Source organism: Eptesicus fuscus, chromosome 4 (assembly GCF_027574615.1).
Source record: "Eptesicus fuscus isolate TK198812 chromosome 4, DD_ASM_mEF_20220401, whole genome shotgun sequence".
In the NCBI taxonomy this organism is placed as follows: domain Eukaryota; kingdom Metazoa; phylum Chordata; class Mammalia; order Chiroptera; family Vespertilionidae; genus Eptesicus; species Eptesicus fuscus.
In genome coordinates, this window is record NC_072476.1 from 67,648,087 (window position 1) to 67,661,192 (window position 13,106).

Consider the following 13,106-nt stretch of genomic DNA (forward strand, 5'->3'; position numbering starts at 1 on the left):
AGGTCCCCCGTCAAGCCCTGCCAGGTGGGGTGCATGGCCTGAGGTCCCCTGTCAAGCCCCATGGGGGCGGGGGGGGGGAGGGCACAGACTCAGGTCCCTGCTGATTGCTCATTAAAGCTCATTACAGGAACTCAGCCTCAGCTGTGGGCGCCGCTATCTTTGTGGCCGAGTGATGGTCAATTTGCATATTCCCTCTTTAATATATAGGATGTCCCAAAACAAGAACCATGAACAGGTATATTTTGCTAGTAGTAAGGCTAGAAACAATTACAATAGTAGAGAGCCACTGAAGAGATAAAGTGGGACAGAGGAAGAAAAATAATTTTCTCCCCATAATGGACTAGTCCCATATAGCAGACATTTTTTCTTTTTTTTAATGAGAAGGTTATGACTCATTGCAGAGTGTATTTGAAGGGCAGCTAATCAGATTTAATTTCTTATAGGTCACTCTGGGAAACTCATAGTGAGTCTCTTCATGTTGTTTCCTAAAGACAGTTCTACAGTTAGAAGTACATTAGTCTTCATCCTAGAGACAGCTACCATTTCACAATTCATAAACAATATTTGAGAGTTTATTTTATTAATATGGCACAAAACCTTTTGGATTTGAAGCATTACTATTATCTAATAGATAAAGGAAACCCAGATTATGGAGAAGTAATGTGCATAAACCACACTCAGCAAATCAGATGCAATACGGTTTTCTGCATGAGACTGTATGGCAAACTTTTGGACACTAAAGGCAGAAGCTGAGAAATCTTCCATTTTGAGGCTGCAAGTAATTTTTTGTATTCCAAGAAGCCAGACCTAGAGCAGACAGCTTTTTTATTCTGGGAAAACCAACCCAATATGCCTTTCAGTTCTGAAAAATAAAGTACATATTCTCTATTTGGAGGGCAGAAATAATAACCTTGATTCAGACACTGCAAATCCAGTGTATGGGTCTTCCATTTTGACACATACATTGGATATGATATAGCAGAGTTCTCTTTCTCTGTAGACACACAGTCCAAGGCAGGAAACATTCCTTTTTCTTTATACGTATTTATGCTGCCTTACATGAGCATATTATTGTTTATTGTAAGGGAGACCCTCTCAGAGCATATAAACCTGTGGGGTGTGTGTGTGTGTGTGTGTGTGTGTGTGTGTGTGTGTGTGTGTACATAAGCATTTGTGTTTGTTTATGTGTTCTTTTCTCATATGCCAAGATCTTAGCATCAGAGAATCCGAAAACTGCAGGAAAGTTGGGTATGTCTGAGCCTGATAATTTCTAAAAGGTCTTCTCTGGGCTTAGAACAGCTTACACTGAACAGCAGATGCCCCATACTTGGTGTAATAAGTAATTTAATAGCCTCAGCTTGATACATGATATTGAACCATTTGCCTGCTGAAGTCTAGTTAATGCTCACACTGAGGCAGGGTGTGGGACTTCCCTTGAAGGATGAGTACAATTGACCTGGGAAGAGGCAGATCCTGGGATATTAACCATGGCCCAGGAAGCTGGCTTTTAGATGAGAAGATAATTTTCTTTTTCCCTTGGAGCCTCATGATGCTTGGGCATTGAGGGCTATGCTTACGTGTGTGCTGGGAGGTATGTGTTGATAAGCTGGTTCTGACAACATGGCCACACGACACTGTTGACTCCTTGTAGGTCTACCTGCTGTCAATGAAATTAGTCAGTGTGGCACATTTCCCTCTCATTACTCCTAATCTTTCGGGTTTTTATGCAATCAGGGTTGCAGTGTGAATAAGAAGACTGTGGAATGACCATCTAATTTAGCAAGATGGAGGTCAATGGAGAGCTTGATGAAACTTATTTAAAGTAACAGTCTGGTCTCTGCTGTGCTATGGGAAGTCAAAGAAGGCTTGATGCCCCCTTTGGGATGAAGCAGCATAATGGGGCAGCAGAAGCTTAAGGAAACCCCTTCTAGAGAGATAAAGAAGTGCGCAGTGACCCACAGAAGGAGCAGAGACCTAAGGTCTGAGCCAGATGATGGGCTGAAATTACAAACAATGACTAGGATGGACATGGAGGGAGAAGAACCCAATAGTCACAGAGGGTGAAGGCTTAGGTCTTTACTTCAGATATTTTAAGTTAATCTGAACATGGGGATACAAATATCTTTTCAAGATAGTGATTTCTTTTCCTTTGGATATATACTCAGAAGCAGGATTGCTGGATCACATGGTAGTTTTATTTGTAATGTTTTGAAGAACCTCCACCATTTTACATGATGTCTGAAGAAATTTACATTCCAACCAACAGTGCACAAGGGTTTGCTTTTCTCCACATCCTCATAACCCTTTATTTGACTGGGAATCCCATTGCCTTTTGAGCAGGTTGGTCACAGGAAGCACATTTATAAACAACTAGAGGCCCAGTGCACGAAATTCGTGCATGGAGGCGGGGGGTCCCTCAGCCCAGCCTGCACCCTCTCCAATCTGGAACATCCCTCTCACAATCCTGGACCACTGGCTCCTAATCGCTCATCTGCCTGCCTGCCTGCCTGGTCACCCCTAACTGCCCCCGCTGGCCTGATTGCCCTTCACTGCCTCTCTGTGCTGGCCTGATCGCCCCTAACTACTCCCTCCTTACCAGCCTGGTTGCTCCTAACTGCTCCCTGCTGCTGGCCAGGTTGCCCCCAACTGCCCCCCTCTGCCAGCCTGGTTGCCCCCAACTGCTGGCCTAGTCACCCCTCACTGCCCCCCCTGCTGGCCTAATCGCCACCAACTGCCCCCCCTGCCGGCCTAGTTGCCCCCAATTGAACCCTCCCCACCAACCTGGTCACTCCTCACTGCCCTCCCCCTGGTCAGCCTGGTTGCCTCTTACTGCCCCTCCTGCCAGCCTGGTTGCCCCCAAATGCCCCCCCCCTGCTGGCCTGGTTGCCCCCTACTGCCCCCCTTGCTGGCCTGGTTGCCCCTCACTAACCCCCCTGCTGGCCTGGTCACCCCACGCAGCCTGCTTGTTCAGTCGTTTGGTCGTCCCTCACTAACCCCCCTGCCGACCTGGTCGTAGGCAGCCATCTTGTGAGGGCATGGTGGGCAATTTGCATATTACTTCATTATATAGGATAAGTGGTATTTCCTGAGGTGATGGATCTCCCATCTAATGGCCGCTGAGCGCAAGTCTCATGAACCATAATGCTTCTTGCACACAAATTTGTAAATATCCAGTGCAGATTTTACCAAATAAGGCTCTTTCTGCATAAAGGGTTCTAAAGGACTGTGGCCAGCAATTTGAAAAAATACTGTGTTAGCCTCTCTTCACCTTTTCCTAAGCTTTCACCTCTGGGTTTTTGTTAACATTTAAAAAAGATATTTAAAACTGCACTTCAGCCACCTTGTAAAATGAAAGAGTACATTGTACAGCCACCAAAGGTACACGCCAGTGCTTTTATCAAGTTTGGGGTCCTGTTCTGCTGCACTAATTGGAACCATGTGTTGAAAATGCAAGACAGGATTTTCAGCTGTTCTTTAATTAAATGGAATAAAATATAAAGCTTACATTTCTTTATAGCGAGAGGCTGCTGTGTTACTCCATTAGCAGGGCTGGTGGGTGATCCTGAGGAGGAATACTGGCTCTCCCGTCAGGGCCCCAGGGACACTGGTAGTTGGCTTTACTAGTAATATTTGAGACATTGTCAGTGACTCTATGTTATGATTTAGCCAGGTCCACAGAAGGCCTGGTGGCACATGCCTCTCTCATAAGGAGATGAAGAGAAGTGATAGAGAAACCAATTATTATCTAGTGTACTGGAACCGACTCATGAAGATTTTTAAATATTCTTATAAAGTTCAGTTACTGCAAAGATCATCAGTGAAGTGGGAAAAATGCCTCCTCGTGCACTTGCCCACTGAAATCTGTGCAGAAATTGTGGCAAATATGTGTCTACTACAAAGACTGTAAGAAATATTGTCTCAAGTTTTCTGTTGAAATACAAAAAAAATATTTGATTTTTAAAAAAGTGATATTTCTGCCACTTTATATTTGGGGTGGGGGCAATAATCTATCACTCTTACTGTCCTAGGATCAAAATCCCAAGGAATAAAGGTTAGTCCACAAATGTATCCATTCAGGGCTTAAGCCCCTCTTTCACAATGCTTTACATTATTAACATCTATTGAATGGCACCAGTGTAGTGACCTGCACTCCCTCCCTGTCTTCCCAAGGTTGGGAACCAGAGCTGGTACCTCTGCACCAAGTGCTGAAGCTTTAGGGAAGAAATGTACATTCTGCTTCCAACACAACAGTTGCACCTACAGCCTCCAGAAAGAGGCACAAGGACAGTGCAAATGAGGACAGCGACAGTAATTCCTCCAAAGGTGCCTATGAGCAGCATTCTGCAGGAAATGGGTGCCCATGTGCCCACTCAGAATCACCCATCAGTCCTGCTAATAGAACGGATAAATGCTTCTCTTTCGCTCTGGGGTGTATGGTTCAAGATATCTTTCAGAAGATCCTGGTGGGGTGGAGCATGCACCATCCGTAGGGCTGGCTGCCTTGATAAGGCCTCCCTACACTGGCTTTTCCTCCTTTCCTTTTATGGTTTCTGTCCAGCACTCCCACTGCCTGCGTCACACTCCCAAATAAATTGACTGTATGCAAACCCTTGGCTCAGGCTCGGCTGCTGGAGAAATGCAGAGCAAGACCAATTCCTAGGAGTGTCTTGTATGAGCAAGTTCCATAAATATTGTCTAATCTACCTATAATTTATTTGACTGGCTGTGTTGTTTTCCAGATAGTAATTAAGTTGGAGACTGTCTCTAAATCAAAAGTAGGTGGTTCAGGACCAGTCTATATTCTGTTTACTGAAACAGTGGCCACCAAAATTGCTCCTGCACTTAATAGGAATAGCTACTATCAAGATGGGCGCAGAGCTCTAATCTCTCCTTTCCTAGAGAACCAAGAGCCTTTAGGGACAGAGACCCTCACTCAGAAAGTATGGTTCTCTGTGGCACTATGAGATCAAAGTTTAGGATAAGGGAAGAAAAATCAACGTAAACAATAAATTTCATGTTGAACATTATTCAAATAGAGGGGAGAAAAATCGGAAAATGAGGACAAAGGTTGGTAAAAGGGAGGACATGTGGGTATTTGAAAGGGAAAAATGAGTAGAATGATGGCTGGAGAGTGTTTTAATTTGAGTTGGTCAGAGTTGGGAGTCAGAATAGGAGATGGTGGGTGGTCAGTTATGAAGCAACCACAAAATGCTTGTTGTCATGTAAATTTCAAGATATCCTTTTCCAGTTATTAAAATGCAGAGAAAATCATTCAGGTTTCCACTAAACTACTTGGAAATATTAGAAGCTGTCAGATCAGCAGTGAAAATTTTAAATTCAGACTGTAGCTACAAATGGATGCATGAATAGTTCTTTTGTGGTTCTATCACTCTTACAAAAAGTAACTATTTTTTTATTTCCTGATTTATAGGTAAATTCATGAGGCCTTACATGATCTTAGATGTTAGCTTCATTTTATTAAAAATGAATTCTGCAAATAGTGCTGAGTGAAAGAATGAGACACAAAAGGACGAGGGTGAGCTGGTTCTTCTGGGCAGTATCTACCCAGGGGCCCTTGACTAGGCTTACTGTCCATTCCCAGCTGTCCAAGACAGGCCTATGACCTGAAGTTTTCTGGGAGTCCATAACTTCCCAAGGAAGTGCCATTCAGAACGGTGGAGCTCAATTATTGTCATGTCCTTATTACATAAATTAATATCACACTCCTAAACACCCCTGGCCAACACACTCTCTTCAACCTACTCCAAGTTCTCTTAGCCTTTTAATTGGATCTTTTATCTTCTGTTGGGTCCTCACCCATAACTTTCCACTTATTATTCCCTTTATGCACTTATCTTACCACTTCTTGATATTACAGTTCATTACCCAGTGATTTTGGGCCTAAGCCCACTCCTAATACTCCACTCTTTGAGAGCAAATTTCATTTACTAGAACATAAGCTCCATGGCAACAGAACGCTCATATTAGTCACTGCCACATCTAGTGCCCAGAACAGGGGCTGCCACAAATGCTTAACAAATATTTAGTGAATGGATGGATTCATCCTTCAATTCTTTGCATGGCCCAGTTCTGTGTTTTGTGCCTACCTGATCCTTTATAAACATTTGTTGAATCAAACTGAATCAACAAAGAGCTGCTCAGCTCCAACAGGGTCAAGTATTTTACTTTATTTTAAAATATGTTTTTTATTGAGTTCAGAGAGAGGGAGAGGGAAAGATGGATAGAAACATCAATGATGAGAGAGAATCATTGAATGGCTGCCTCCTGCACGCCCCCAATTGGGGATTAAGCCCGCAACCTGGGCAAAGGCCCTGAACGTCCATAGGTTGACGTTCAATCACTGAGCAACACTGGCCAGATAGGATGGAGTGTTTTATAAGTTTGACTGATAGACCATTAAAAAAAGAAAAACTTTTCTAAAGTAGTTTCTTGACCTTTTAATATTACATAATATATCTCTTCTGGAGATGTGACTTTTCTTTCATGAATTTCCCTAATGAAGCCTGAGCCATACTATCGGATGCCAGGGCCAAGAATTATAAATTTTAAGCTGAAAAAAACCTTCAGAAACGCAATCCCATTATTGTATTATTTTCCACACAAACAACCTTAAACCTACTTTTGCCTCACCCTGTATAAATATATGTGACTATAGTTTAATACTCTAATTTTGGAAATATCAGCATATAAATGATATTTAAAACCACCGATAACCTAGGGAGATAATGTAAGTAATAAAACAAGAAGGCTAAAGATTTTTAGGCAAAAAAAAAAAAAAAAAACTCAGCCAAGAAGCCTAAAAAAAAATGAGTGGCCAGGAAGAAGAAGGAACACAAATAGCATATATTATTGCAAAAGTCAAATGAAGAGAATGTTTACTGAGGAGAAGTGTTTGACTATCAAATGTTGCTGAAAGGATTAGTAATATGAGAATGGCCCAATTTTTAGATTTATCAACATGGGGGTCACTCTTAACTTTAAGTAGCATGGAGGAAATGGAAATCCAACTGGAGAGAAGGAAGATGAAATGAGAGATTAGGAAGTAGAAACTGAATTTTTTAAAAAGTTGTTACAGATGTCATTGAGGTGAATATGAAATGTGAATACAAGATCCTTGTCACCAAAGAAGGTTCCATACATGTAAAACTAATGTTTTATCAATAATTTCCATGCTTTTTAAAAAAATAAAAAGAGGGGTACATTTGTATCAGTAACCACTTTATGAAGACCTGTTAGTATAGTAAAGGAAAAAGTTAAGCTAAATAACATATTTTATTAAGAATATGAAATATTCAATGCATCAGAAATTGTATCATCAGATTTTAAGGTAGTTTGTGTACAAACTAAAAATAGGTTTTATACATCATTCCACAAATTAAAACGTTCAAACATAATTGTTCTGAATACAGTAGTTAAAAAAACACACAAACCTGTAGACATTTTATTTGTCGTATTTCCAAAATCTTCCTAGACAGGATATTAGACAGCTCCCACATGTAATACGTGTGAACTGAATAAGATAAATGTGTCCTTTGCAACAAAAAGTGAGATTTTATATAATTATAGGCATGCTGAATGAATAGTTTAGAATAATGTACCACTGTCATCAAATCATATCTTCATATACACATGTAATCCATTTTGCACAATGGTTTCAGCTCAGTGTGTATGTAATTAAATCGTAAGATGAAGTAATAGCTGCTGCTGAGTTGAAATTTCACTTTTTTCGGTTTAAAGAAATGAATAGAAAACATAGTCTAGTGAACATCAAAGCACTTTTCTGGGACAGTTAAATCTCATCAAAGAGGTCTCCGGAACTACTGTTTTTCAGAGTCTCTAACGACATGTTGTCAGTTGAGCTGAGCTCCTTTTTCAAAGTCTCTGGTAGTGGAGGATCAAGCCTAGAGAAAAAGAAAATCATGATAATTTTATTTTTAAAATATTCCACATAGAATAAAATAAAATTAAGAGATACATAAGTAAAATAAAAGTTAATTCCTGTTTCAGAATTGGTTTTAGAACATAAGGAAAGATGAAGGGAATTTAATTACTTTAACTGTTTTAGAATTAATCTGTTGCTATTCTGGGTCACAAAAATTCAAGGTCCTACAACAACAATACTCATGATTAAGGTAAAAACACACAATAAGCTCTGTTCTCTCAGTATGTTTATGCCAAGATCAGGATGGTTTCTCAAGCAATTTCTTTCATTATTCTATCCCAATTTTCATTTCCCTTTGCCTCCCTTAAATTCTACCTATTAACATGTGTTTTAATCTCAATAGTAGAAAGTTCCAATCCCAGGAATTCCCTTTAGTGGTCATTTGATTATAAGTGTGTGTATATAGCTAACAATGATTTCACATTTTAGCAGTTGTTGATCCACATATCTTCATATCTACACTTATAATCTACATATCTTCATTTAGTAACTACATTTTATTCAGTTTCAGTACTGCAGTTACTACCTCAATCAACTGACCTCTCTATTTATGTAAATATTCTTTTTGAGTCCTAGGATGAAAGGCATAGTCACTGACTGTTAACTGGTCTTAAAAACCAGTTTAAAAAAAACTTAACAAGCTGCAGGGTAAACAGCTCAATCAGAAGGGCAGCTTAGGAACAGCTTATACACTTGTATAAACCTTGTCAGTGGTCCTCCATGGAACCTAAATAAAATATGTTAATATTCACAATTAATGTGCCTTTGGGGGCAATTAAGACTAGGTCAAGTCAACCCAGCAATACTGAGTAATATTTCTAACTTCAAAGGCAGAGGAGCCACCCCGCTTGGTGTGGCTGAAAGAGAAGGGCTTGAAGTCAGGACACATAGATTTGAACCCCGGTCTATTTCTTAATAGCTATGTGACCTTAGGCAAGTCATTTAACCTAACTGGATTTATGTTCTCTCTCCTGGAAAACTGATATAATAATATCTGCCTCAGAGGTAGTCTAAAGCTTAAACGAAGTGTTGAACATGAACATGCTTATAACTTCTCACAAAACATTTGGAAACTATTAATATTAGCTGCTAATATTATGTAAACTACAAAAGAGCTCCTGCTAATAGCTTCTTTAATTTAAAAGAATAACCAATTTAAAATCCCCAAACATTGATGATGCTTTTGAGATTATGAGTATTTCAAAAAGCCTGCACCCATACTTAGCTGCACAGGTTAATAAAAATAAATCATGACTGCATACAATTAATTAACCATGGTTGGCTGCCACTAGACCTGGGGCGTGTTCTGTCTTATCTTGAGCAAGCCAAGTTCAGACAACATCACCTTCACTGGAATTCTAAGAGTATGACAACTGCTACCCTCTGGGAGTGCCAATGTTAAAATAACCATAAAGAGGGACACAATTATTGTGACATGCAATTGAATATTTAAAAATATAGTCCACAGGAGAATAAAATGATACAATACAGAATAAAAGTATAATTAATACATGCATAAGTTTTTAATGTCAACTCAAAACACATTAAACATTTTTCTCTGGCCATAAATGTCTCGAGTTGATTTCTCTCCTTAGTAAATCAGAGAATTGAAGTATTTCAATTAAAAAGTCAGACCTGGAAAAACCCTGTATAATTTTGTTTGCAGTCTGTAGACACTGCACAACCAGAACACAGAGATCCTTTTAATTTAAAAAAAATTAGCATAAGACAAAAGGACCCCTCTGAAGTGACAAGTCTGAAGGAAATAGATTCCTGGTGCTCCATTTATGATTCCCATCTTCTTCTGAAGTTAAGAGGAGCTTAAATAGATTTAGACCCTTTTGTTCTTAGTACCTAGTACATAACAGGTGTTCAATAAACTGCATTCAATGAATAGAGATAATTTTTCTACAGTTTTTATATCCCTGGTAAGTCAACAGAGTAAATTTAGAGTTCTTCTCACAACCAAAATAGAAGCTTAATCATTTTTTATAAATAATAAATATTTATTTTCAGACTTTTTATAAATTCTGAAAAGTTCATCATCCTGCTCTGCCAGCATGTTTTCCCATGAATATAATATTTACTAGCCTGGAAAAAAAACCAACACTAAAAACACAACCTAGTGGTACAATTAAGGAAAATAAGAACACACAAAGAAAGAAGGCAGAACTCTACTTCTGGCTATCAAGAAAAGAAGGGAAAAGATGGCCAGAAAATAATATCCAGTGATGGAGGTTTGAGATTGCTAAGGAAGTGGCGACCTGGAGTGATAGTTTCACCAGTGTGGAAGCAGCTGTTTAGTTTCTTGCTGCTGGTGTAACAAATTATCGTAATAGAGTGGCTTACAACAACACAAATCCATTATCTTACAGACCTGGAGGTTGGCAGTGTGACCCAGATCTCACTGGCTTTTTCCAGCTTCCAGAGGCCTCTTCCTCCATCTGCAGAGCCAGCAATGGCAGGTGGACTCCTCATATCATCACTTCGACCTTGCTTCCTTCCTCGCATATCTTTCTCTGCCTCTCTCTTCCACTTAAGGGCCTTTGTGATACATTGGATCCACCTGAATATCCAGGATATTTACCTACTTTTAAGGTGAGCTGATTAGCAACCTTAATCCATCTGCGTCCTTAACTTCCCTTTGCCATGGGATCTACTATAGTCTCAGTTTCCAAGAATTAGGATGTGGACATCTTTGGGAAGGAGGCATCATTCTGCCTACCACTCCAGCCTTAACTTGGTAAGGGCTCAATTGTCATTCTAATCTATCAGTTTAAATACCTTTCAGTATAACTGAATAGAGAAAAACACTGAGCAAAACCAGGGATATGGAAGGCCTTCACTAAAAGAAACCCTCACAGTGGCTGGAGGAGACATGTGCAAGGTCTGTGCAATATAAGCTGCAGCTCAAAGGAACCAACACAGGTCTTCTTATTTAGATGCGAACTGAATCAGAATCACCAGTGGGGAAGACAGCTGGCAACCACTGTTATCCATCACTCCCCCCCACCCCTATGCCACCCACTATTCATCAAGAGCTTCCCATGGTCAGAGACTGTGCTGGATGCTTGGAATACAAAGGTGAGCAAACAAATAATCCAAGGCAAAAATAACACTGAACTGCTGATATGCTGATATATACTTCTAGCAGCCCTGGTCTTAGAGATACCAAAACAGAGTGACAGAGTGTTGGTTTCACTATGGTAGTTCCAAAGAAAAAGGCTGTTAAAGAACCACAGACAAGGCCACTTCATGGGCACGTGACCCATGCCGTCAGTCACACAGAGCCACACGCTTAGAAGGGTCTTATCCCTGGTTTAATGTTCTGCTATCCCTATTTTGAAAGGCTTAAGGATTTTGAACAAAAATGTTACAAGTTTTCATTTTGCACAGGACCTGTAGATTATTGTAGTCTGTCCTGACCTGTAAATCCTGGTCACTTTGAGTGACTTTGGTACACCAGACACAAACTGAACCTAACCAAGTGCTCAGACTTATTATGGACCAATAAATGTAACTTCAAAACAACAACACACCAATTGTATGTATGGGTGTATGGACTCATTCTGTCCTATTCAGAATCTAGTTTTGATCCTTAATTAGCATAACCACAAGTTAACTTTTCTAGCACTTAAAAAACACCTACTTTTTTCTCTTCAGGGAAATATTTGGTGAATTTTTTCCACTGGTAATTTTTGTTTTTTTTTGCCTGAAAATAAATAAATAATAATGTATTTTCCTAACAAATGAATACTCTGCTTTATTAGGCTTCTTCTCCCTCCCCTCCTTTTTTCTTTTTAAAGTTTTACTATCTTTTGCTTTATAGTAAGAGAACTGTTTCTACTTCAATTTACAGATTTTTCCAATAATTTAGTCCTTGCTAGTGGACTTTATTCTTAGTGTTCACCTCTGCTCACAAAGCAGCAAACTTGTCATCAGTATCATCTGTGTTGTAGACTTCCTATCGCCTCCCCTTTTGATTTGCTGAATATCAGTCTACCCCAAATCCTACTTGATGTTTTCAGGGTAAGTTCCCATAATCTTGAAGAGACACTTAGCTATTAACAATTAAAAAGTGACTGATGAATCTCAGAGGAAAGATTGAGAGGGGGTGGGATGGGGTGGGAAGTGATTAACCAACCGATTTCTACGCATATATGCATAACCCAAGGACACAAGACAGTGGTGTGGCGAAGGGAGGGGAGCAGGTCTGGGTTGGAGGGGGTCAATCTGTAATACTTTAGACAATAAAAGATAAATTAAAACAATAAATGAAAAGGACTTATAGAAAAAGAAATTCTTAAAAGTAAATAAATAAAAGTAATTCTTACCCTTAATAATAATTGTTTTTGTTCCTTAAGCAACTTTTTTCATAAAGAAAATGAAATTTATTGCTGTATCAGAAGATAATATTAAGGGAATATTTATTTATATTCATGGGAATTTTATTAAAATAATGATAGACCCTATTAGATGCCCAGATAAATCCAATCCAAAATACTGCATCCAACATTTAGGTGGGGTGTGGTTAAAAGGCTATTTCCACATTGGAATGGCCCTTCTAGGTCCAAAATTCTAGTGTTTTCAGAATAGAAGAGAACAGTTAAACTTTTAGGTTTCATCCAAAGTTATGAAACTACATGTTCTGTTATTATCTCCTCTTCTTAACTTACTTTGGGTGTTGAAATGTTCCTTAGGATGAAATAGTTACTACTTAAGATAAACATTTGGTTAAAAGAAATAATGAATTTCCATACTTGCTTCTTAAGAAGAAGACTAGGTTTCAAATACAGAAATTCTAAATCCTATATCAATCCTAGTGAATGCAAGGAATAACAAAATCATTTGCTTTTTGGTATATGAAGTAGTATATGCATATTACAAAAAATTCAAAAACTTTATAACAACAGAAAAAGTAAAATAAAAATTATCCTGTCCATTCACCTGTTGATATTTTAGTATATGGTTTTTTTTTAATTCAATCAAAATTCTGTTGAAAGTCTATTCAAAGTTGCTAATCTATCACTCAGAGCAATAGAAACATTATTGAATGTTCTCCTTACTCCAAGTACTGTGTTAAGCTCCTTATTCATGTAATTGTCACAATAATCCTATGTCCTGTTACGGTCTCTATTTTCCA

At 39.1% G+C, this 13,106-nt stretch overlaps 1 protein-coding gene across 1 annotated transcript in view; it reads right to left on the reverse strand.

The window, feature by feature from the left end:
- Nucleotides 1-7,280: 7,280 nt before the first annotated feature.
- The window catches only part of XRCC4 (X-ray repair cross complementing 4), a 197,022-nt gene continuing 191,196 nt past the window's right edge, over nt 7,281-13,106 (reverse strand). Inside the window, exon 8 of the mRNA XM_008162002.3 lies at nt 7,281-7,922. Within this exon, the coding sequence (XP_008160224.2) occupies nt 7,811-7,922 (112 nt within the window). The 3' untranslated portion in view covers nt 7,281-7,810. The remainder of the gene's footprint in view (nt 7,923-13,106) is intronic.